General features: G+C 36.6%; 3 protein-coding genes across 10 annotated transcripts in view; 1 reads left to right on the top strand and 2 right to left on the bottom strand.

Annotated features, from left to right (window-relative positions):
* mllt11 (MLLT11 transcription factor 7 cofactor) overlaps positions 1–26,161 on the top strand; it is a 369,559-nt gene that overhangs the window by 241,022 nt on the left and 102,376 nt on the right. The gene's annotated exons all lie outside the window — the stretch shown is intronic.
* On the bottom strand, positions 3,613–6,324 carry s100a11 (S100 calcium binding protein A11). The gene is made up of 3 exons (NM_001282183.1): positions 6,291–6,324; positions 5,683–5,842; positions 3,613–3,879 (listed from the first exon to the last, which is right to left on the bottom strand). The coding sequence occupies exons 2-3, from the start codon at positions 5,809–5,811 to the stop codon at positions 3,751–3,753; spliced, it is 258 nt and encodes an 85-aa protein (NP_001269112.1). The 5' UTR covers positions 5,812–5,842; positions 6,291–6,324; the 3' UTR covers positions 3,613–3,750.
* Positions 6,852–24,252, bottom strand: pbxip1a (pre-B-cell leukemia homeobox interacting protein 1a). 8 transcript variants are annotated; one of them, XM_005159476.5, is made up of 11 exons: positions 24,145–24,252; positions 21,324–21,420; positions 21,135–21,219; positions 20,630–20,724; positions 16,072–16,693; positions 14,074–14,310; positions 13,871–13,894; positions 10,308–10,339; positions 10,154–10,216; positions 9,867–10,044; positions 6,852–9,019 (listed from the first exon to the last, which is right to left on the bottom strand). In XM_005159476.5, exons 2-11 carry the CDS (start codon positions 21,387–21,389, stop codon positions 8,148–8,150), a joined length of 2,274 nt encoding a protein of 757 aa, XP_005159533.1. In that variant the 5' UTR covers positions 21,390–21,420; positions 24,145–24,252; the 3' UTR covers positions 6,852–8,147. The 8 variants fall into 8 exon arrangements, with proteins under 8 accessions (XP_005159533.1, XP_005159534.1, XP_073787562.1 ...); XM_005159477.5 differs by having other exon boundaries at positions 20,648–20,724; XM_073931461.1 differs by having other exon boundaries at positions 21,324–21,415.

The raw sequence follows: 26,161 nt of genomic DNA, 5'->3' as shown, positions 1-26,161 counted from the left end.
TAGTGTTACTCGTATCACAGTAAAGAATCACTGTTCTATGTGAAGCTGCCTTGACACAATCCCCATTGTAAAAGAGCTATAGAAATGAAGGTGAATTGAATTGAACCAATTAATTTCTTAAATAAGCACACTGAACCCAAGAAGGGAAATAGTGGCTGTTAATTTAACAAATTACATTTCTGACAGTGGTTGAGACAGGAAATTGTTGTTTTTAAATGCCGCAAGAAGTAATATCACCAGGATTCTTGCAATCCGGATTACATTGTATCACCATAAATCTTCTTTACCAGCCCTCAGGGGAGACATACAGACAAATGAATCATATCCCAGTACCAACACTTTCTATGATAATCTGTGTTTGCAAAAGGCACCGCCTATGTAAAGCAGTTTGAACTGACTGCATTGTGTGGACTGTGGTCATACTTTAGTCATGCCTCAAATCTCTTTGATTATGTTACAAAGGTTATTCTTAATGATTCATGTTGCATAGAAAGGGTTAGCATTTGTGTGATTCCCTAAAACAAGTCAATCGTGATTGGTTTAGTAATGTTGAGCAAATACTTCAATATTAAATATCTTAATTTTTGAGTTTGAGGAATACTTTTACAGAACAATTGTATTAATGAATATTTACACTTTGCGTATAAAGTGTGTGATTGTTGAGTTTACACAACAAAAATGTAGCCAAAAACTGAACTTGTGGTTTTAAAAGTTTAATGGTTACACTACATTTTCAAAGCTATGTGTGTTTACATCTATGAAAACAACCAAAAATACATATGCCATGCTAGTATTTGGTACTGTCGCCTTGTAAGTAATAGGGTTGCACGGTTTACCGGTACTATGGTAGTATTGTGATACTATGGCTCCAAAATACTGCTAATGCCACTGTAGTTTGTAAATGTTATCGTCATTAACAATCTATCTACAATACATAATGTTGCATGTGGAAAAGTCACTAAAATGCTTCAGTTCGAATCTAAATCAGTTAGTTTCTGCTCCTGTCAATGATTAAGTAGCAACAACAACTGTGACAATCTCTTAAAAATGGTGACTCAAATTTAAATTTTGAATTACTTACTGTACCTGATAAGACTGAGAAAAAAAATAGATTTTGGAAACATTGAAACAATTTTTGACCACTTCATAAAGCCTAATTTGTAATGAATTTTATTTGGTATCATTTGTATCTTTATTTTAATGTAATTCTTGTTGGTCAGTTATCTACAAACAAACAAAACGAACGAATACTTTTCAGGTGAAGTGACGTGCAAAATACTTTTTTCAATAATAAGAGAATCATTAATTCAATTCAAACAGGCCTATCATAACTTAAAATATATTATTTCTGGCAATTTTCTTAATTTTATGGATTTGAGTTATGAATTACAATATCGCAATACTACTTGGTATCACAATACTTCAGCTGGTATAGTATCGTAACATGAATTATTGGTATCATGACAACCCTAAGTAAACCGTACCAGTAGGGAAGTGACGATATGCCATCGGCGGCTCGACCCTGGTGTGTATGTACAATTTGCCATGTGTGTAAGATGAGACGTTTGTGTTGGTTGTGATGTTAAGTAAATCCACACTATGCTGATGAAGCATTAGCAAACATTCAAACAACAACACTACCATATACACAGCCATTGATGTGTTGGTTTGCACTTGCTTAAACCGACAACTCCCTAAACACATAATAAACATGACATCATTGTTTTTAAAGAGTTTTTCTGTGTTTATATGAACACATCAGTGATGGTGTTATCAAAAACGTACACTTTCATTTATATTTATGCGTTTTCAGTCATAAAAAAACAGGCAGAACACACAAAAAGTGTCTCATTTTGGGCTGAAAACATTAACATGTTAACAAAAATACAACGTCGGACTACAATATAGGCCTTAAACTTGATTCCTGGAGGGCCGCAGCCCTGCACAGTTTTGCTCCAACCCTAATCAAACACAGCTGATCTAACTAATCAAGGTGTTCAAGACTACTGGAGACTATTAAGCAGGTGTGAGTTGGTGGTGGTTGGAGCTAAACTATGCAGAGCTGCGACCCTCCAGGAGTTTGAGACCAATGGACTATAGGATTGTATGTACGAAAGTGTGAAGTGTTTTTTTTTTTTTTTTTTCAAAGTGACATCACCATCTATTGGCATGGCGTGCAAACTGCAGCAGTTCTATTTACTTCCACAGACCTTTTTATACAATGTTGTGTCGTCTACACTACCTGACAAGTTTTGTCATTGTAAGAGCAACAAATAATAACTAGACTTTTTGTGGACCATTTGGAAAAGTGTCAGAAGGTCGTATTTTCTGATGAGTCATCTGTTGAACTGCATCCCAATCATCACAAATACTGCAGAAGACCTATTGGAACAGCAGGAACCAAAGATTCTGACAGAAATCAGTCGAGTTTGGTAAAGGAAAAATGATGGTTTGGGGTTAAATTCAGTATGGGGGCATGCGAGAGATCTGCAGAGTGGATGGCAACATCAACAGCCTGAGGTATGAAGACATTTGTGCTGCCCATTACATTACAAACCACAGGAGAGGACAGATTCTTCAGCAGAATAGCGCTCCTTCTCACCTTCTCATACTTCAGCCTCCACATCAAACTTCCTGAAGGCAAAGAAGGTCAAGATGCTTCAGGATTGGCTAGACCAGTCACCAGGCATGAACATTATTGAGCATGTCTGGGGTAAGATGGAGGCATTGATCTTCTTTGCCATTCCAGATGACTTTATCAAGTTATTCGAGTCATTGCAGAGATGTACGGATGCAATCCTCCAAGCTCATGGGAGTCATACAATTATTAATTCGTTTTCCTCTGCACCATGACTTTATATACTGTACATTATTTCTGTTAGGTGACAAGACTTGAGTCTAAGCAACGACCTTATTGTCCTAATTAAATAATTAAAAATTAAGGTATGATCATATTTTATTTTGGTAAAATAAGCGTAATCTAGAGGCCTTTGCCTTTCATATAGGCCACTTCTGATACCAAATGATCTACTAGAAGTCAAGTTATTATTTGTTGTTCCTAAAACTTGGATAGGCGACAAGACTTTTGTCAGGAAGTGTATGTGAACTTCACAAGTGTAAGTTCCCTGTTCTCATGCAAATGCCCCCTTAAACTCTCCAAAACTAGTGCGACAGGTCTAAAGTTTAACATTGCAAGTCCAAGGCAAATCAAACATGTTTTTCTACAGGCGAAAATTCAAAAGTTTCAGAATTTGTCTACTATTTTCCCTCCAACTAACAGCGCTTTCAAATAAGACCTAAATCTTCATCACTATTCCAAAGAAAGCAACGCCCTTCCCCCAGACCACACCTGCCAAGCAATTCAACTGCTTTATATTGTGTCTGACATTAAACACGTCAACAAGGATTTCTCATAACTGCAACTGACTTCAGGTGAAACTGTTTAGATCTGAAACTAAGCCGCCATGCAACAGTATATAGTTGAAAGCCTCAGGGTGGTGTCGGGTTACCATAAATCATCGCCATTAAATCAGAAGCACCATAATGTCTACACAAAAGAGTGGGAGAGGTGTGAAGGAAAGCTTATATGGTCAATAAAAAGCCAAGGCTAGATTACCTTGAGAAACAATGCTTTATTTTATTTGCCATCACCTGCTTAGGACAATCATTAACTGTGCAACAGGTTATAGAATTACAGCAGAAAGTCACAAGGTAAAATTAAAAGTACAACTTCAATGTCTCTTGATTGGCTTAGAATCCACCATGCTTGTTTGCAACATTGCCAATCAGATTCCAGAACTCCATGAACGTCAGCTGCCCATCATTATTCGCATCCAATGAGCTCATGAGATGGTCAATGGTGGCTGGATCAGATGAATTCTGAGGGAGAAAACAGACAGGATAGACTTTTACATGCACTTGTAATGACATTGTCTCCATCTAGTGGTTGTGAGTAGTACTGTGCATTCTTCTCTGCTGAGCTATTAAGAGTGAAGGGGAGTTCCTGTTCTGCTTTGGTCAAACAAAAAATGCTCTGATGTGGCAGTTTTTCCATTGTCAGCAGGCTAACTGATGTAAACATGCTGAACTGCTTTGATGCACACTAGTAGTGTGAAGACTATCTTTAACTTGAGTGTTCTTCTAGGAAGGATTTTTGTAATTTCCTGTTCAACAAAATATGGCAAACACGTGACCCGTAAGGAATTCTTCAGAAGACTGGGATGTGGTTTACTAATAACTCACACCAGACTTCTAAAATGGTGCTCTGGTTCATGCTTTTAAGCAAGCAATATTAATCATATAATTTTTTCTTTACTTTTGTTATATTTATTATAAATAATTGTTTAAAGAAAAGAATAGAAATAAATGTTTAAAGATCGTTTAAATTATATATTTTTTAATTTATAAACAATATGCTCTATGCACAGCTACAGTTTTAAAGCCTGCGACAAACTTATGTTGAAAGCTAATTTGTGACTATTCTCAATTTTACAAGGTTGTTTTTACCGCATTGATGTAACGCAATTACAATACATTCAGTTAAATAGACTTAAACATTCTTTAGCATTGTTCAAGCGTAAAACAAGATGAAAGACAGTTGTAACCACTAGCGCCGTCAATAGCAACAGGCTAGCTCAGAAATTTCATTAAAAATACTGGGGTAAAATAAACTGTCATATTTTAAAAGACATGACGGAGGGAAATGGAGTTTAATGCAGTGCTTCTTGTCCGATCTGAGACCCACTTCATATCGTGTATATATAAAATGCAGTGAAGATCGCTGATTTTTAAAGAAATCAGATCTTAAGCGTGACAATTTTGTAATGGAAAGCTGTTGGGCTGCCTGGCTAAAAGTTATTAATCTGTGTGCATATAAAGCATATTATAATTGTTATTTATTTATTTCCATTCCAAACATTAGTTTAAGCATTTTTACATTTTCCCCTTTTCATGAAATTTATTTCTGTATTTTTCTTGTTTTTGCTATTTCTATTATTTAATTTTAATTTTTACATTATTTAAAATTTGATTCAAAATAAATGTTTCTTTTTTTCTAGCCTAGACAAACAAGGTTTTATACTTTTAAATAGTTTAAAACAATTATCCATCAGCATACAAGTACTTTCATAGTAGCTATAAGTTGTGAAATTTTTTTTTATTTCTGTGGAGATTCAATATTTTATAAATAATCATTTAACGAGAAATACAGAGATAAAGAGATCAGTATACGTTGAATATATGCAACTATTATTTTTATTTCTATATTTCTTATTATCTTATACATTTTTTTTAACTTTTGATATTTATTTGTATTCCTATTTTATTAAAATTCATTTTTTTCTACTTTTTTTTTTAAATATTTAAACTTTTATTTGATTTAGTTTTTTTAGGAAACCTAGACAGTTTTTTGGCAAAAAAATATATACATTTTAAAGCTTTATTCAATAAACAAAAAAATGCTTTTACTTAAAATATAATTCTTTTGTACACAAGCATTTTCATAGCAGCTGTTGCACATTCAGTTTTAGATTTCTGTATAAAAACATACAACTCAAATATTTTTCTAATAATCACTATATTGATTTTTCTCCCTTACAACAGGTTTCTAAATGATACCTTTATCTTAAAGCATGTAGTCCAAACATTTTCTAAGTATAGGCTAACCTTCAGTAAAATGCTTACCTTTACAAAGTTTGGTAACTGGGATTTGACCAAGCTTGTAAACTCTTCTTTACTCAGAGTACTTGCTGAACCTTCCTTCCCAGCATAAGCCTTGAACTCAGAGACAAGCACATTAATGGCAGATTCCATGATTCTGGGAGATGTAGAGTTAAAGATGAGGCTGAAGATGAGAAAAAGAAAACTGACAGGTTAATTATGATACACAAATTTGTCTGACACTTAAAAGTAAGCTAAATTTCAGCTGAAATTAAAGGAATAGTTCACCCAAAAATCAAAATTTATTCAGTATATACTCATGCCAAGATGGTTGCAAACTTTCATGCTCTTCTTTATTCTGTTGAACGCAAAAGAAGATATTTTGAAGAGTTGAAAACCTGTAACCATTGACATCCATAGTAGGAAAAACATACTATAAAAGTCAATGATTTTCTGCTTTCTTTAAAATATTTTTTGTGTTCAACAGAAGAAACAAAGTAATTTAGGTTTGAAACAATAGCAAGTAAATTTCATTTTTGTGATGCTAAGTACATGATAAAATAAACCCAAAATAATCCAGGAGTACTTGAAAATCATTCACTGAAATAGAAAAGAAAAAACTATTAGCATACCTGAGCGCACGAGTGATGTTCTGGCTGGAGTGTCACGTAAATGAGCATCTCCGACCTTATATTCTCTCCAGCAGACAGTCAAACTCAGCGGAAAACCCAAAATCACACCCAAAGCTCCCTCACAACAAGTCAGGATGTTCTTATCTCCTGCTTACGTTTCCATAGCAACAGAAAAACTGTTGTTTAATAGCAAAAGAGAGCATCTGTGGTAACCCAGAGAACACAATATGGAGCACATCTGACAGATTAACAGCACGGATCCCACATTACAGTCTGAGCTAATGAGAAATATACCATTTATTTAAATGCTGCCGATTAATTCAATGCAGTGCGTTTGCTGATTACTCTACACCTCTATCACATTTCCTAAATGTTGTCAATGGAAAGAGCTGCCATCAGGGAAACTTCATCTGATAACTCCATCCAAAACTTACTCAGCATCAACTGACATGCTGGAATAAATACACACACAAAGACAGTCTTGACCCTATTAGAGGTCAATTTGCCTTTGTAAAGAGTATAAAACAAAAAAAAGAGTAGTTTCTCAATAAAGAATCATTCTCATGGCAATGGTACATGGTTTTAATAATCATCAAAAATTTTTCATATTGATACATTGTGACATTTGGTCTTCCTTTGAAATGGTATTAAATTTCCCATCGTCCATCATAATAAATATCACTGTGTGCCGTCTGATAACTTACCTTAAATTATGAGTTAAATTACTTTGTCTTCATATTTACAAATTGAACAAGAAAAGGCCATATTTCAATTCAACTCCCCAAAAGAGATACAACAAAACAAAAACACACAGCAATAACTCAAATGATCTTGATGATTGATTACAATGGCTCTTTTCCTAGGATAGAAAGAGGATATAAATAAAACGCACCACAGTGCAAACTAATGCATTCTTGAAACTCTCGGTTTTCATTCAAAGTGTTCACTTCAGTACTGTGCTCACTAGTAAAGGCACATAAGCTAACGTGTCAAATTTCTAAAAAAAATAAATAAATAAACGAAGATTTAAAGATTTTGTGTTGTCATAAACATTAAGTGTGAGCAGAACTTGGGTTGGGGTAGAAACCGAAAAACTGAAAGTTTACAATGACCTCTAAAACCTCTAGCGAAAACAAAACATAAAAAGAAACCAGTCTGACTCTAGCTTACCAAGCAAAATTATGAGATCTGTGCAAAGAAACCAGGATTTTAATAATAAATAAAACTTAAATAAAAAAACCCTTCACAACTAAAATAAAACGAGACATTCAACATTATTTCTAAATGAAACCGTTTACCCAAAATAAAATAAAAAAACTGCCTTAATTGAACTGTTCAAAACCCATTCCTTTCTTTAATTTTGTTAAACACAATAACATAAGTTTGAAGAATGACTTGGAGATGTTATATTGTGTTCAACAGATGAAAGAAACTAGTGAAGGGTTGGAACCGCTTCAAGGTGAGTTTCATTTTATATTTGGGAGAACTTTTCCTTGAAGTCAATTTTCTGAGTTCAGACCAATATAAAGGGACATTCACCGATCTCATTGCACTTACCCATGTACTAACAGACTGATCCATCCCAAACTGGCGACACTTAATGCTCAAGATGACATTTTTACACTGCAAGCAGGAGTCAAAGGGTTTGGCGTTGAAGAACAGGACTAATGGAGGTAGCTTACAACAAAACACCCAAAACACAGGTGGGACTTCACTAATGACAAGACTCTCCTCACACGCACACACACACACACACACGGCATTAAACTACATCTACAGTCCATAAAGATCAGGGAAAGTATCATTTCATTTTGCTTTCCTTCACTTGGTTTATTTTCTCCCATTCAGTATTCTACATTACGCAGAAGTGGCGGCGAACTTTAACAGCGCCTCTTTCTCAAACTCCTCCATCTCTTCTTCTAGAGATTCATTGTCATGTTGTTCGTCTGCCAGATCCTCCAGAATATCAGCCACATCCTCGGCGAACTCGCTGAAAAGCATTCTGTCATGGGCAAAAATGCCACCGCTGAAGAACTGGGCTGTGAGGCGTTTGAGAGACTCTTTGTTTTCTTGAGGGACCGCCTCTAGTTTGCTTGTGTAGACATCCAGGAGGTCCTGAAACTCTGGCAGCCTCACGGGAACGAGACCTTCGGCGTCTGCACAGTTGGAAACGCCACGACAGCCTTCAGCCGGATGTCGGTTCCTCCGGAGCTTCTCTTCTTGGTGTCTCCAGAAGTTCGCCTTCTCGTGATGGTGCTGATGTTTGGAAGATTTTGCATCCCAAGGTCTTTCCTTCTGTCGTCGTTCCCGCTCCTGCCTTCTTTCATCCTTATTAAGGTCCCACTCTTCTTTGTACTTCATGAGATGCTCTTTCCGCTTGTCTTTGCCATGTTTCCACTCTTTCCCTTTCTCCGCCTCATCCTTCTTCCAGTCGTGTTCCTTCTTTCTGCCCCATTCCTTCTTGTGTTTCCTCTTCCAGTCTTCACGTTTGCCCAGCTGCTCCACCTGTTTGGAGAGTCTCTTCTGCATCTCCACCAGGCTCTCCCTCAATCCTTGCTTGTTCCAGCTCGGCTTCTTCATTCCCTCCAGACGTTTCCGACTCTCCTCCAAAAGAGCTTTCTGACGCTTCAGTTCCTCCTTTTTGTCCCGGTGTTTCTCTGCCTCTTCTGGAACAGAGTCAGCAGTGGAAGGAGGGTCAGAGTCAGGGATTGTTTGTGTGAGATCTTCAGCTGAAGGAAAATGAACAGACAGAAGAAAACTTAGTCTGTGTGAAGTGAAACATTTATAATGTTTATTTTGCAAGCACAGATTGTTATTCTTTAGGGGAACCGTTAATCTGTGAAAGTGATCCACTGAAAAAAAAAGTTTGTTTTAGTAATCTTCAATCCAAGGCTGCATCTGAAATCGCATACTACTCAGTAGGTACCTCATTTGAATTTAAATGTACTACTCGACAGTTAGAAAAGTGTTTTATACAGTACAAATGTGAGCAGTATTAATGGAATTCAGATGTACAATATCCGCCATTTTGTCATTATCACGTGACCTACCCATGTCAGTTGAGTCGCTTCACTTCGATTCATGAATTGTCATGGGGCATCATGAGATAGGGTAGCGTCCATGAGATGCGCAATTCAGAATCTCGCCGGATGTAGTAGGTCATCCTGGTACTTCTCTCGAATTCATTGAATTAGAATTAGCTCGCATACTGTTTTTAGCGTACTATACACTGTAGTATGGAAGTATGTGATTTCAGACGCAGCCATAGTCTGAGCATTTGCTTCTGGGTTTGGATTGGCGGTCCTTCTCTGATGTCAGTGTGAAGACTTCCTCCGAAATATTTTTAACCACGCCTCTCTTACTGTTCGTTTACTACGAGAGAATGATGTGCAATAAAGAAAGCCCCACCCCCTACTCAATATTCCATTTTAGTTGGATGTACATCAACATACTGAAATAAAAGTCTCAGCAACTTTCATTTCACATGGATTGTGGAGTACACTTTACATATTCATGTAGGGCTACAAAGCTAAATAAAAAGCTTTATGTGCTGTTCCTTCTTTTATTTTACAGTACCTGTTAGTTTTGTAAGCTCAGCAACTCTTGCTCTCAGCATCTGTAGTTCCTCTTTTAAACCAGGCAGTTCAGACAATTGTTCTTTTAATTTAGTGTTCTCGTTTTCCAGCGCTCCTTTCTCAGTGCTATGCACTTGTGACGCCATCTTTAGAGCCTGGTCCAGCTCCTCTTTCTGTGACTAATCATAGAAATAAACAAAAATAGAACAAAATCTTAAAGTTCAACATCTGAAAACAGCCTTTTAATACTTGACAATTATTTAGTAAACATTTATATGTGTTTACAACCTCAATCTGGGCCTCCAATATATTAATTTGTTTATTCTCTTGAGCAAGTTTATCAAGAAGTTCCTGGAAACAGAAATACAAGTCAGAGAAGGCCAAAGGTGAAATAATGTACACGTTGATTGATTGATTATCATAAAACAGGTAATGCACCAACCTGGTCACTTAATTCTGTTCCGTCAAAATCATCTGAGAAAGAAAAAATGGTTTGGTAATATTTATTGAGATTTCACAGGTTGAATTATATAAAGTGAATTATAAGTGTTAATGTCAAAATCTCAAATGCTGAAAACAATGATATGCCAAAAGTCAATGCGGTTATTGCAAACGTTGTTTTTTTTTTCCTGGATATCTGATCACACACACACACAGCAAGACATAGTAAAAGGCATCAATTCGATGTTAAATCACTATTTTTCAAAATGGCTTCTTTGACATTTGCAGGTAATGATTATGTGCTTTTATTTGCTATTAAAAGTGTCTTAACTTCAGAATATACCTCTTTGTAGACATTTTAAAAAGCAAAGAGATAATTTACCTCGGATCTTGAAAATAAATAAAAGGAAACATGAATAATAAAACAAGTGTATTACGTAACAAAGAAAGTATCTGTCAGTGTGTGTTTTTAATAAGATTAAACTGTTTAATATTTACACATCCATTTTGTCTTGAATGCAGTGTGCTTGCAGAGAAACACCGCCCATGCTCTCCTCTGATTGGCTGTGACTTTGAACAGACAAATTGCTTCTTGGAAACTGGTACTAAATATTTCTCTTTTTTTTTCTTGATGATAATATTTTCATTCTTTAGTCAATAAATAGAAAAAATTAAATGCATCATGGTTTTTACAAACCTTTTAAGTTAAAACATAACACCCAATTGACACGGGGCTTCAGAGTCAACGCTTCCCATTTATTTTGAATGGATGACCGTCGGCCTAGCTCAGCCAGCGTCAGCCAATCAGATTGCTTTATGCAAATACCCCAGCTCAGACTATATGCTATGATGATTGCGTCAGCCCTAACTTCTGACACGCCCTCTGTCAAGCATTGACGCTGAATCCCCACCTGAATTGGGGGTGAATCGTAAGTGTTTTTAACATTAATGAAAGATTATGTAGAAATAAAGACTGTTAAAAAGTCAACTTGACCATAACATAAATAAATTACATTTTTAAATATATTTTAAAAAGCATAAAGCAGTTGTTTATATCTATAATAATATTCTGTAATAACTACTGTATTTTTCTTTTATTGAATTCTTCTTTCAAGACAATGAAAAAAAAGTTTTTACCAATTTTTTGAATGATTAATGTGCAAATCCACATCATTATCATCATCAACGGTTCTATACAAAACCCTTATCAATATCTTTTCATGTTAACCCTGCCATAATATACAAGGTGTTCGATGCAGACTTTACACAAAATCAGCCCACAATCTGTTCAATCTGAATCATAATATGTGTCGATAATGCAATAATTATCATTTTAATCTTGATAACGAGAACAGCAACCAGTGGCAGATCTGTAATTAAACAGGGTGAATGAAAACAACATCTATATACAATGCTATTTTTGCTTCTGCTTTTATGGTGTTTTTCTTTCTGTAACAAGACAACCGGTACAAAACACAGACATTGTTTGTTTACGCTGTTGTTTCTAGTAGTTGGTCCACCTTCTCAATGTCAATAAAGGTGGTTGTTTAGAGGCGGTGATGATCATGACAGACAAAAATGTGTAGTAGTGTAATCTGAAGCATGCATTAGTGTCAGCAGAATCTCAGCCTTAAGCCATTTCAGGGTCAGGCGAGCACTAAAAGAGGATGAGTGTCATTTCTAGCCACAAGTAGCACAAAGTTTTCTGAACAGCGGCATACAACTGAAGACAAAATTATCAACATTCTTTTTAATTCTTAAATGGTGTTTAATGGAGAAGACACATTTTAACAAAAGCTTTAATGATAACGCTAAAATAATGGTCCATTAGTTCATGTTAATTAATGCATTTACTATCATGAACTATCGTTTAGTAATACACCAATGGTCATATAGTAATATACAGTATAGACATAGTAATAGACCAACAAACAATTAGTAATACATTTATTATGTTATGCATTTATCTTTGTTAACGTTAGTTAATGTTATTTGAATAATATTAGCTCATGTTAACTCGAGGTGCATTAACTAAAGTCAACAAGCAAAACATTGGATTTTAATAATGCATTAGTTCATGTTCTTTCCAAGACACTAGTATTCAACGAAAAGTGCCTTAAGTCTTAACAAGACTAATTGGGTACATGCAGAAGTATTACAATATCGGTGCGTTGAAGGTCTGTTTTCTTTAAAAAAATCAACGATTTCCACTGCCTGATTGATATAAATATGATATATGATATGATATATATGATATAAGTGGGTCTCAGAATGAGCAGGAAGCACTGCATAAAATTTTTCCACGTTATCTCTTTAAAATATGCAAATTTATTTTACTCCAGTATTTTCAATGGAGTTTCTGCACTCGCCTGCTGATCCTGACGGTGTGCGCGTGTAAACGGTATTTCATCTCGTTTTACGATTGAACACCTAAATGAATGCTGAAGTCTATTTACCTGATTATATTTAAATTACAAGGAACCATATAAAAGTGTGATAGAATTGTGAAAAAAAAAGTGTGTAATAAAAGTGTGATAAAAGCGATTTAATACTTTCGAAAATCACGATCGCAATATATACGTCCATGCCTAATATCCAATGGCCAGAAAGTGATTCATTTTTTATAAATTGTTAAAACTTTGGTATTTGTGATGCAGCAAGCCCAGAAATTGTTTTGTACACTATGACTTTTTATAAAATTAACTTTAATGTGTGATATGAATAAAAAGTGATCATAAACGAATGATTTCTCAACTCAAATGAGTTGGACCCGGAAACAGTATTACATATGTCATTACTTAAAAAGCGGATAGAATGAAAACTCTCCAGGGGAGAGGCTCAGACCAGATGTGAGGTGCAGCAGATTTTGTGTGATACAAACATTTAGAAATGAAACTAAACAGACAGTTGTTGTTAAATTTTATTGGTTAAATTTAAATTAAATTGATATGGAATTTAATCATAAGCTTGGCAAGCAGTTTTGGAGAATTTGATGTTTTCCCATTCAAACAGAATGCCCGGGCACACTGCCCAAAAGTCGTTTTTAAAAACAGCTACTGAGTGAAATGACTTGCCTTAAAGAGACTTTGTAATAATCCACTTAAAATTGTAAAAAGGATTAAGTTTCACCCAAAAAAACAAAGATTGTGTAATTTCAAAAGTCTTGAATTTGTTTTCTCTTTCAAGTGAAAATAACAAGTTCACATTTCACAGGCTAATAATTTTGTCTTCAACTGTATATTTTTGGAGACATGTTTGTCCGAGAAGTGGAAGAGATGATAAACGGTGTCTCTAGTGGCACAGAAATGAAACACTGTTAACTCTGAAACATGAAAAGTAGAAACAACCAGCCCCATAGTAAAGCAGTGCATGATGGGTGATGAAGCAGGCTGTTGACAGAGGTTGCCCTCTGGCGAATGAACATATTTTGTTATCATTTTGTGAGGACTGAGTTAGTGATTCGACCAAACTCTACTATTAAAACCAAAGGGCAACTCCTATCCACAGCTCAAACACAAGCTTATACTGCCACCTACAGTACAGCAGCTCACACTATACACCTACCATCAGCCAGGTCAAACACAGAACCTGCAGGCACAATAACATCAAAGCAACCATTGAAAATAGCAAATGAATGCTCTTTCTTTAGAACACAATGTGGCATGTAATAATAACTATGAATATGAATTATGTGATGTCATATGCAAATGATTTCACCAAATATAAAATGTGATTTAGATTTGTGACCTCATAAAAAAACAACTTACCAGAGAAAAAGAAGGACCCAACACAAAGCAGGACGAGTGCGCCCACTATGAGCTGATTGAGAGAGAAACCTCGCTTCTCCTCCTTCCTGACAGGCAAGTTAAACTCTTCTTCTTCTCCTTCCTCTTCCTCCTCATCAGAGCTGCGCTTTAGCACTATGGTGGGCTGAACATGTCTGAACCGCAGACCATCATCATCCCCTGCTGAGGAGACTGCTGGAAATTCAGCACCAAGAGATTCTACATGTCAAAGAAAATAAAGAGAAATGACAATATGATATAATGTAATATAATATAATATGATATATAATACAATATAATATAATACATAGTCAAGCTTAAACATTCAATCGTTGCAAATAAAAATAAATAAGCTAAATTATCTTCCAATATACAGTTGAAGTCAAAATTATTAGCCCCCGTTTATTTTTTTCCCCAATTTCTGTTTAACGGGGAGAAGATTTTCTCTACACAATTCTAAACACAATAGTTTTAATAACTCATTTCAAGTAACTGATTTATTTTATCTTTGCCATGATGACAGTAAATAAAATTTGACTAGATATTTTTCAAGACACTTCTATACAGCTTAGTGCCATTTAAAGGCTTAACTAGGTTAATTAGGTTAACTAGGCAGGTTAGGGTAATTAGGCTTAAGTTATTGTATAATGATGGTTTGTTCAGTAGACTATTGAAAAAAAATTGACTTAAAGGAGCTAATACTATTGACTTTAAAATGGTGTTTGAAAATTAAAAACTGCTTTTATTCTAACCGAAATAAAACAAAGACTTTCTCCAGAAGAAAAAAATATTATCAGACATACTGTGAAAATTATCCTTGCTCTGTTAAACATAATTTGGGAAATATTTAAAAAAAAATAAATAAATCAAAAGGAGGCTATAAATTCTGACTCCAACTGTATGTAAAATAAGGTTAAATATTCATGTCTTCAGTTTAAAGTAAGATGCTTTTATTTATCCGACTGGCGGATAATTTAGTTTGATTTAAGAAAAAAATACTTAAATTTGACTTTTTACTAAAAAAACTATATTTTTTATATCTACAAAATACTCCTTTGTTTTAAGATCGTTTTTTTATATTTGGACAATAAACAAGATAAAAACTTCAAGTAAGAAAAGCATTTTTCGCAGTGTTTAAATACTTTATGCTAAAAAGACGTTTAAAAATAATATATGATAGCGCAGTGGGTAGCACTATTGCCTCAAAGCAAGAAGGTGGCTGGACAGGGCTGGGTCAATTGGCATTTCTTTGTGGAGTTTGCATATTCTCCCCATGTTCGTGTAGGTTTCCTCCAGGTGCTCCGGTTTCCCCCGCAGTCCAAAGACATGCGGTACAGGTGAATTGGGTAGGCTAAATTGTCTGTAGTGCATGTCTGTGAATGAGTGTGTGTGGATGTTTTTCCAGAAATGGGTTGTGGCTGGAAGGGCATCCGCTGCGTAAAAACGTGCTGGATAAGTTGGCAGTTCATTGCGCTGTGGTGACCCCAGATTAATAAAGGAACTAAGCCAAAAAGAAAATGAATGAATAAATTTTACAAATATAAAATATGGGTGAAATAATGTTCCATTGCAATTCCGAGTATGATAGATTTACAACCATACATACCATTGATTAATCTTCCTTCAGCTTAGTGTCAATTTCAGAGGTCACCACAGTGGAATGAACCACCAACCATTTCAGCATAAGTTTTACACAGCAGATGCCCTTCTTAAATGTTTTGCACACAAATGTGTTGATCTAGTTGCCAGTTTCTTTGCTAATTAGTAATTCAAATAAAGTATTATTTTAGTATTGCATTGTTATGCTTGATTTGAGCCTTTAAATGTCATTGAATGTTTCTTTAAGTATAAATGTTTACATGTTATATAAACTAGTGATATGCTGAATGACACATCTTCTCTAAATCTAAATAAAAACTTTGAGTAAAAGGTGATTTTTTTGCACATATTTTGCTACTTAAACATGTTTTAAGACTGTACCTGGTTCCCTGATCACATCAGGGAGTTTCTCAGGCAGCTCGATGTTTTCTTTCTCAAAACTACGCTCCTCCTCAGTTTCAATGGAACCAATGGTTTCTGGATATGGGCTGTCAGGGGCGGGGCTTTCCAATGTGGTCCCAAAACCAGTATCATCTTCAGAGGGCGAAGCCAGAGGCGGGGTTTCAGGAGCAGGATGTACATCAGCATGAATATCAAGCACAGGCAGTGCAGAATCACCCCTGATAGTGTGGGCGTGGCTTATCTCAGCTGAAACTTCAGAAACATCAAGGGCAGAGCTTACTTCTCTGAAGGGTTCAGGGGTGGAGGTGATTTTGGGTTCTGGTTGAGGAGCAGGGCTTTCTTGGATTGGAACATGCTGACTGGGGAAGATGTCGGTTACGTCTTCTTCAGTGGGTTCATCAAGGACAGACTCCTCTGAAAACTGAAAGGCTGATTCTGTAGCAATGCTAAAGGGAACAGCACCCAGAAGGTCACTGTCTGGTGGAGAACTAGTGATGGTGTCATGGATGATAGGAGCATGGATGTCAGGATCAAGCTCAACCTCTGGAGGACCAGACGCTGCCATTTCCTCTAAGAAATCTGGGGATGTTTCCTGGCAAATCTGCAAATCAGACAACATATTATTGTGTTTTGGAAGGGGGCAGAATTAAGAAACCAGCAAACTGCGCTTCAAATTTACATGACAAGCACACCCTTTAATAGGATTAGCATATAATTACTAAAAAAAAAGGTGTGAAATATTCAAAGAAACACTGTAAATCCAGTCAGATGTAATTTCAAACCTTAATTGTAATTTAGTGCACAGCCTAAATTACAAACTGGGAAACCCACTATAGCAATAATCAACCACTGATTCGTTTTGCTTGGGAACTAATGTGGTTGGAACCAAAGTTTAGAGGACTGCGTTTTCTGCAATCCTCTCAAGCAGTGGACTTCCACATTCCAATTGGTTGCCACCGAATCACATCATAGCTCATTACCATTAAGCTGATCTTATTTCAACTCTTGACGTTTATATCACCCAATACGGACCACACTGCTGCTAACATTGAAAATGAATCACTTCCGGCGTCTTTGACAGCCTTGTCGGTGGTGGTGTGAACACATAGTTATATATACAGTTCTTACTATAGTCATTCCCTGTAGTGTAAAGTTTTCAATTACAAAGAACATTTTGTGGAGTGGAAATTTTCTAAGGATTTTTTGTTGAATCATTGATGCCAATAAGAGGCTTTTGCAATAGAACAACTTTTTTACAGTTCCTAGAAGAGAGGTGTCAAACTCAGTGTAGTCCTCCAACACACACCATACATGTAGTTTTCATATAATCCTAATTGATGTATCTCATTTAAGTAGGGTTGGATCTAAACTCTGCATAGATGTTGCCTCACACCAGGCTCTTAGAGCTATTGTGGCAAGTACCAGCTTTTTGGCATGCTCACAAAGCAGGAACTGGAAACAAGAACGAGAAATGCAATTTAGAGGGAGTTAAATTAGCTCCTACGTCAAGGCAGGGTCTAATCCAACACAATAGGAACTACAGGGACACAAGTGTCATCTACTTTAGTGTTTCAGTCCAATGCAAAAATTTCTACATTGCATTATCACAAATTACACACTGAAAACACAGCTTCAATTACATCATCCTCAATCCTCCAGTTGTTGATTGCAGTGCTTGATGCCACTGTTGACTGGCAACAGTTCTCAGTGAACTGGCCATAGGGATGATTTCCTATAATTGAGTTCCTGTAATTAAATGGTGCAAAAGCTCATATGGGAGCACATGGATGTTAAAGGTTCTATAAAGAACCAAAGCCAAGTGATTGGAATAACGCCACTAAACATAAATGGTGATACTAACGGCAATACTTTTTTACGGTAATGAGTAATCAAACAAGTTACTGTTTCCTTTGTTACAGCGCCATTACCGTTACTGACAATAAAATGCTCGTTACTATAATTGAAATCACTGAAGCGGTTTTCATCAGAGCAGCATGTCTCTCAGCCATAGGACCTCTCTTTCTCTGGGGTGTGTGTGTGCGTGTGTTAACCAACCAGTGATGATGATTGGTGTGTCTGTGAACATGGTGTACAGTGGGGATCGAAAGTTTGGGCACCCCAGGTAAAAATTTGTATTAATGTGCATAAAGAATCCAAGGAAAGATGGAAAAATTTCCAGAAGGCATCAAATTACAGATTAGATATTCCTTTAATATGTCAAAAAAGTTAGATTTTATTTTCATCATATACACTTTCAAAATAACAGAAAACAAAAAAATGGCGTCTGCAAAAGTTTGGGCACCCTGCAGAGTTAATATCTTGTATTGCCCCCTTTGGCAAGTATCGCAGCTTCTAAACGCTTTTTGTAGCCAGCCAAGAGTCTTTCAATTCTTGTTTGAGGTATCTTTGCCCATTCTTCCTTGCAAAAGTCTTCCAGTTCTTTAAGATTTCTGGGCTGTCTGTCAGCAGACCTCTTTTAAGGTCTATCCATAGATTTTCAATAATGTTGAGGTCAGGAGATTGTGAAGGCCACGGCAAAACCTTCAGTTTACACCTCTTGATGTAATCCATTGTGGATCTTGAGGTGTGTTTAGGATCATTATCCATTTGTAGAACCCATCCTCTCTTTAACTTTAGCTTTTTCACAGATGGCATCAAGTTACCATCCAAAATTTACTGAAGTTTTGATGAATCCATTTCTCCTTTAACTCGTGAAATGTTCCCTGTGCCACTGGATGCAATACAAGCCCAAACCATGACTGAACCACCTCCATGCTTAACAGTTGGACAGAGGTTTTTTTCATTAAATTCTGTGCCCTTTCTTCTCCAAACGTACCTTTGCTCATTCTGGCCAAAAAGTTCTATTTTAACCCACAGAACTTGTTTCCAAAATGTATAAGGCTTGTCTATATGTTTATTTGCAAAGTTCAAACGCTGATCTTTGTGGTGAGGACGTAGAAGAGGTTTTCTTCTGATGACTCTTCCATGAAGATCATATTTGTACAAGTATCTCTTTATGGTGGAATAGTGTACCACAGTTCCAGTGTCTGCCAGATCTTTCTGGAGGGATTGTGCAGTCAAACGTGGGTTTTGACTTGCTTTTCTCTCAATCCTGCGAGCTGTTCTGTCTGATATTTTTCTTGGTCTTCCAGAACTTGCTTTAACTTCAACTGTTCCTGATGACTGCCATTTCTTAATTACATTCCGTACAGATGATATTGGCATCTGAATACGCTTTGCTATCTTCTTATAGCCTTTTCCCTTTCTTTGTGAGCATCAACTATTTTCAGTTTCAGTTTTCTAGACAACTGCTTAGAAGAACCCATGGTGCTGATTGTTGGGGCAAGGTCAGATGAGTTTGATGAGTTTGGGCATTTAAAACCTTTGAGATTGACATCACCTGGTCTTTCCAGAAGATGATTGAGAACAATCCATGACACTGTCAGGTCTCAGCTTTCCAAAGGGGGCAGTGCATGCTATAAACTCTGCAGGGTGCCCAAACTTTTGCAGACACCATTTTTTTGTTTTCTGTTATTTTGAAAGTGTAATTGATGGAAATAAAATCTAACTTTTTTGACATATTAAAGGAATGTCTAATCCGTAATTTAATGCCTTTTGGAGATTTTTTCATCTTCCTTGGCTTCTTTACGCACATTAATACAAATTTTTACCTGGGGTGCCCAAACTTTCGATCCCCACTGTAACTGAGAATGGGATGACTGGCTGTAAATAGAGTACATTTTCATCGTTCACCAATCAGAGGCAGAGTAGAGCGAGTGTTCACACAAGCACACGCACAGCCCAACAAACAGGAGTCAGAATGATGGCAAATCGAACAAGGTAGCATTTGCAATCTGGAAATATTAGCACTACTTTTCCCCCTTGTTGAGGTGAAAGGCAAGTGCAATAAGAGTCCAAGTAATTCTCTAATCTAATGATGCACCTCACCTCATACATGCCGCCACAAAATTAGTGGCCACGCAGGTGATAACGTGAGCTCTGCTATCAAAGGAGGAGATGAAGCCATGATAAAACAATGCAAATAACACAATTTATCTCCACCGCAAACACTTATTACTCCGACAGAATTAAACAAATAATATCTCGATTTATAGTTGAGGACATGCTGCTGTTGTCTCTCACATTGCCCCACAACAACATTAAAATAGTGTAAATTGCTGTGTTTTACATTTATTTTATAGTCATTTGACAAATTTTTATTTTATTTATTTATTTATTTTTAAGTACCGCAATAATTACTTTCCCGGGAAATTACTTTTAGAATTATGTAACTCAGTTATGTAGCTATAACTAATTACTCTTTAAAAGCAACGTGCCCAACTCCAAAGACGCCAATAAAGAACCATTATTTTAAATGCATGAATGGGTTTTAAAACACTTCATCACTTGCAAAACTCCACTCATAATTCATTAAGGTTGTATTTTTAACCCAGTCAGATGTTTGCCGTGTGAGTGAAACATAGTGCGCAAAACAAATACTGTGAAGACAGGAGTGAACGTGATGCGCTGTACATACCGGCGGTGGAGCACTGACCTGCTGACCCTCCTCTGACAAAACGGGCTCCAGAATTGGAGTCTCAGGGTCGTGTGACCTCACCTCCAAAGAACTCCCTGAAATAAACACAGTTTCTCATTACAAAACCTACAAACTCATATTAGAACTATAATCTTGAGTTGAAATGACATCATTTTATTACAGTCTCTAATACACTAAATAATGCTGGGTTACACATGATTGATTTGTGTCGGGACAACAAGGAATTGTTAGTTTTTACAAATTTAAACAGATTGAGCACAAAAGCTGTCCCCAAAAACTCAAGAACTGTGTTGTTCCAGCTCATTTTATACAAGTAGTTTGAACAAACAGCAAACGTCTTTGTGTGTGTAAGCAGCACATTAACAGAATACCATTCAAAAGCTTGTGCTCGGTTTTTATTGCATTTATTTGATAAAAAATACAATAAAATCAGTAATTTTCATAAATATTTTCAATTAAAGGTTAACATTCGAACTACACAAACCTGCGATATCCTCCGACAGACTGGGTGCATCCCCAATGCTTTCCGTTCCATCATCCACTGGTGCTGTTGGGTCAGCGGCGACCTCCTAAAAATCAGCATAGTGCAAATCATTCACTACCCAAGAGTCATTCATAAAAATAAACCCAAGACGTCACTGACACAAGCATTTTGACAATGTGGTTTGCAGACCTCTGGGGAAAGAAGAGTCCAGCTGTTCGTGGATGACCCGGTGCTGCCGGTGCTGTTATCAGACATGGCCCTCCTGTGGCTCTGCACAGCACCTAGGCTTCATTATAAAGAAAACCACAAGCAGAATGATTAGCTTACTAACAGTGTCTACTGACCAGCAGTAATAGAGGAGTACTAGCATACATTAATTGGGGGTTTTTAAGTATACACTGATTTCATAATTCCACCTACACACTAACACACACTGATGGCTTAAAGGAGTCGTTCACACAAAAATGAACATTTCTGTTAATTTATTTATTCAATCTCAAGACTTCCAATAGGACTGTACAATACTGGAAATATTACACATTGCAATATTTTTTTTATTCTGCTATAGATAGATAGATAGATAGATAGATAGATAGATAGATAGATAGATAGATAGATAGATAGATAGATAGATAGATAGATAGATAGATAGATAGATAGATAGATAGATAGATTTTATTTTTCTGCGATAAACATTGCAATATGAATACAGATTCACATGATAGTTTAATTGCTCTATTTGACTATTTTCTGACCTAACAGCCTAACTGTATTCAGGTACAGAAATAGAATAATTGCAATGCAATAAATGCTTTACTCACTTTGCTTTGTCTCGTTTCTAGTCTGAATATCAAAAAAGTCTTAAATCAAGTAAAAGTAATGTTTTTTTTTCAGCTTAAGATGAAATAAGTCATTATGAAGAGTTTTTTCTTAAAACAAGCCAAATTTTCTGCCAGTTGGGGAATTTAAAAAATATTGTTTCCCGTTGAAATGTAGATATTTGGTCTACAAACAAGACAAAAATTCTACGTTTTTTTTTTTGTTTTTTTTTGCATAAAGTGTAGTTTAATTTTGAACTAATTTCGAGAGGAGCACATGGTCATGATTGACCCAGCTGGCCCACATTAGCTAATCATGATCCTTCAATCAAAGGATCCCAAGTCACTATATATATCCTCATTTCCTTTCTACAACTATCTTCATCTGGAAAAAAAAAAACCTTTATCCAGAAAAGGCGGCATGGTGGCCCAGTGACAAGCGGTTTGCCTCACAGCAAGAATACCAATGGCGTTGGGTCCTTGCTGGGCCATCTGGTATTCCTGTGCGGACTTTGCATGTTCTCCTCGTGTCCGTGTGAGTTTTCTCCGGGTTCCCCGGTTTCCTCCCACCATCTAAATGGGCTCCTTATTATAGATAAAGTAAGCCTAAATCTTTTTCTAATGTCTAACTCTCAGGAAGTTCGCCTTGGCCTGAGCATTGGGGAAGTTTGAGATCAACCTGAGCTCAATCTCCCCTCGCCCTGCAAAAGGGGAAACCCTAGGCCCGAGGATCCCTTGAGCTCAGAGCTCTCTCCCGGGACAGCACTCCAAACAAGCTATTTATCAATCGTGAGCTAAGTGTGAAGTCTTGCATTGTATATTGTTCATATAAACCAGGGCTGCCCAAACCTTTTTATTATGAAGGGCCAAAAACCAAATAAAATTTTTCTAAAATATTTTCTAATGAACTTATTACAGGAAAAGCAAACAGAATTACAGTAGTCAAGCCTTGATTTGCTTACTGATGTCTTCTGCATAGTCTCTGTGTGTGACAGTATTTACATAAAAAAAACAGATTTATTTACAACATTTAATTGAAACATTTAATTTCAGTTTGCTTTTTTTTGTAGCTCATCAATAAAACAAATCTCATTGTTTAAAGCAATCGCCCCAACCATATTCATCATCTCACTTTCCTCTCAGATGGGATAGCGGGCCAAATTAAAAGGCTACAATTGGCCAACTTTGGCCCACAGGCCCTACTTTGGGCATCTCTAATATAAATGCAGTATTTAAATACAATATGGCTCTTGTTCTTCTATAATTCTGACTCACATTGTATATATTGCGATATAACTATAGCAGGTGTGCATATTGCGATATCGATACTGAAACAATATATTGTGTAGCCCTAATATCTAAAATTAATTATTAGTAGGTCATTTCTTTTATACTTAAGCTTAAATGTCCCCTAAGGTTAATGGCAATCTAATAATGTGTGATATGATAAAACTAACATTTTCAATCTGACAGTTATGAAAATTCAATTGACATCTGAAAATCATCAGATGAGCTCATTCATTCAAGCGGATCCTACATGTATTAATATTGGTTACATATTAACACATTGTGTTGGTATCTGACAGTGCTGAGTGACACATACTGCGTGACAAACACCAACACGTATTGTGAGAAAATGTGGAAGCCTGCAAAATAGGAAAATTCTGATCGTGAACAGATTTACTTCAGTAAGGCGTAAACACAATTGTTCAGGCATGCTTCGTTGCATTCCACACAAATCAGTGAACCCGAGTACACTCATTAAATAATCCACACCAGCAGGCTGAACCTTATTTATGCAATTAGAGATAAGCGACGCAGGCAACAAGACAACGATTATACCCATTACATAACAACAGACAAACACAAGCCACGAACAATACACGAGGGACTGCTGCAGTCTATAAAGCCATGCACCCTCAAATAATATGGCCAAAAATGGTCGGACGGCCTCAGTGCATTCCTGGCCTATTGTTTATCGCGTTTGGATGGAAATATCGGGTTTTGAAAACGCGCTGTCATGATGGTGATGCACAGCACTGGATGCGTATTTACATTGTGTGTGCTGGCCAGCAACACGACACGGCATGCAGAATGAACACAGCCCTCCTCCTCCACTTCCGCATGAAATAAGGATCTTCACGAGCTCGTATCAGATTATACACACGGATGCTGTTATTCAAAACGCTTACCGTGCTTAATGTCGAGTCACGCACGCCTTTTCCCGTCCGCGAATGTTTGGTTTCTCCTCGCCGCGCTCCGTCTCGCGAACTTCGCAACTTCGGGAATTCCGAGTTTGCGTTTTTTCTCCAGCGGGACTCCGGTAGGGATCCGCTCGCACACTAAACTAGCCAATGGGAGTAAAGCGTCGTCGAGCTCGCTTCAGCTGTGACTGAGCCTGTGACTGACAAACGCAGGTGAAAGTGACAATCTGAACGTGAAGTGCTCTCTCATCATTAACTTGAAGGAAAGTAAAGACTCCCGACAACTCGCATTAACTCCCTATATATAGGGACAAGACATGTTTCTCCCTCCAGCAGTGGACTGACACGTCTACAACTAGAGCTAAATCTGTTGGGACTTCCCAAATGCCAGTCTGCTATACAGCTGGAGGGGCCTAAATAAATATTGCTCTTGTGTTGCGACATGTTCTTTTGTAATTAACAGATGCTGGGATAACGCAAGTACACACGGCTGCTGTTAAGAAACTTCTGGTGGCATCATCACAGTACTGCAGTGTAGGCTAAATTAATATTTGTATATGTGTGCATATGTATCTTGTGTGTATATAAATATAATATTTTTATGATAAGTATTTAAGAAAAAACAGCATGGTGGGTTTTAAATTTAGATTTTAAACCTGAAAGTGTTGATTTGCTCTTGATTTATAGGCTCACCTCGGGTCATTCAAGATATAGCATACCTTTTTTCTTTAATAAAATATTTTTAATTGAGGTTTTTGTCTGAAACTGTTCATAAAATGCGAGCCAAATGGCTATTGGTACTTTGAGAGACAAAAAAGGAACAGGCAGGAAAAGTAATACCTGTAGGTCCTAATAAAATACTCAGATCTTATGAAGTAAAAAGATCAATCTGTGCAGAAACATTTACATTATTTAAAAAGTTTTTAACCTTTAATCCATAATTAATTCTAATTTTTTTAAAGTTGTAAACAAAAATCATCAGCGCAACGTGGCAAAACAATTTCCCATTGACCCTGCTCAGTAGATTAAATTGTTCACCTAAAAATTTAAATTCTTATTAGCTCACCCTCATGTCAATTCAAACCCCTGATTTTCAGAACACACTTGTAAATAATTTAGATTAAACCTGAGAGCTGTGTTAGCCCTTAATAGATGACAATGGTCCTGTGAAGTTCAAAGTCCAGAAAAGGTACGAGAGAGCTTTACGCGTTGCAATTTAAGAAAGCACATGCAATTACAAAAACATCAGTAAATAAAGAAGCAATCTTCATCAATTTGACAGCACACGTGTTGCAAATTCTCACAACACAAACAACTGAAGAAACGCGCAGCAATTAGTCACGAGTACAATACACTCTACACGCATGGTACACTCCATACATATGCATACATAATACATTCTGATTCTATTTATACACACACACACACACACACAATACACTCCATACATATGCACACATGATACATTCTATACATGTACACACATAATACATTCCATACATATGCACACATGACACACTTGATACTTTCAATACTTATGCACACACATACACTCCATACATGATTCACTCTATACATATCCACACATGATACACTCCTGTCACCCAGGTCTCAGGTGTGAAAGGAGAGTCACGAAACCACTGAGCAACTGGAAGTTGATGAACTCAACGAAAAGCAACTGGCTTTCTCTAGACATATACACACGACACACTCCATACATATACACACGATACATTTCATACAAATCCACACATGACCCACTCTATACATATGCACACATGACACAGTAGGTACTTTTTGTACATATATACACATGATACAATCCATACACATACGATACACTCCTGTCAGGGTCTCTGGGGTGAAAGGTGAGTCACATTACCACTAAGATACTGGAAGTCGATGAATCCCAACACTCTAGACATATAGACACATGATAGTCCATGCAAACACACGATACACTCTCATACATATAAACAGACCATACATATGCACACATGATACA

This window comes from Danio rerio, chromosome 19, assembly GCF_049306965.1.
Source record: "Danio rerio strain Tuebingen ecotype United States chromosome 19, GRCz12tu, whole genome shotgun sequence".
NCBI lineage: Eukaryota > Metazoa > Chordata > Actinopteri > Cypriniformes > Danionidae > Danio > Danio rerio.
This window is presented reverse-complemented; position numbering and strand designations above follow the sequence as displayed.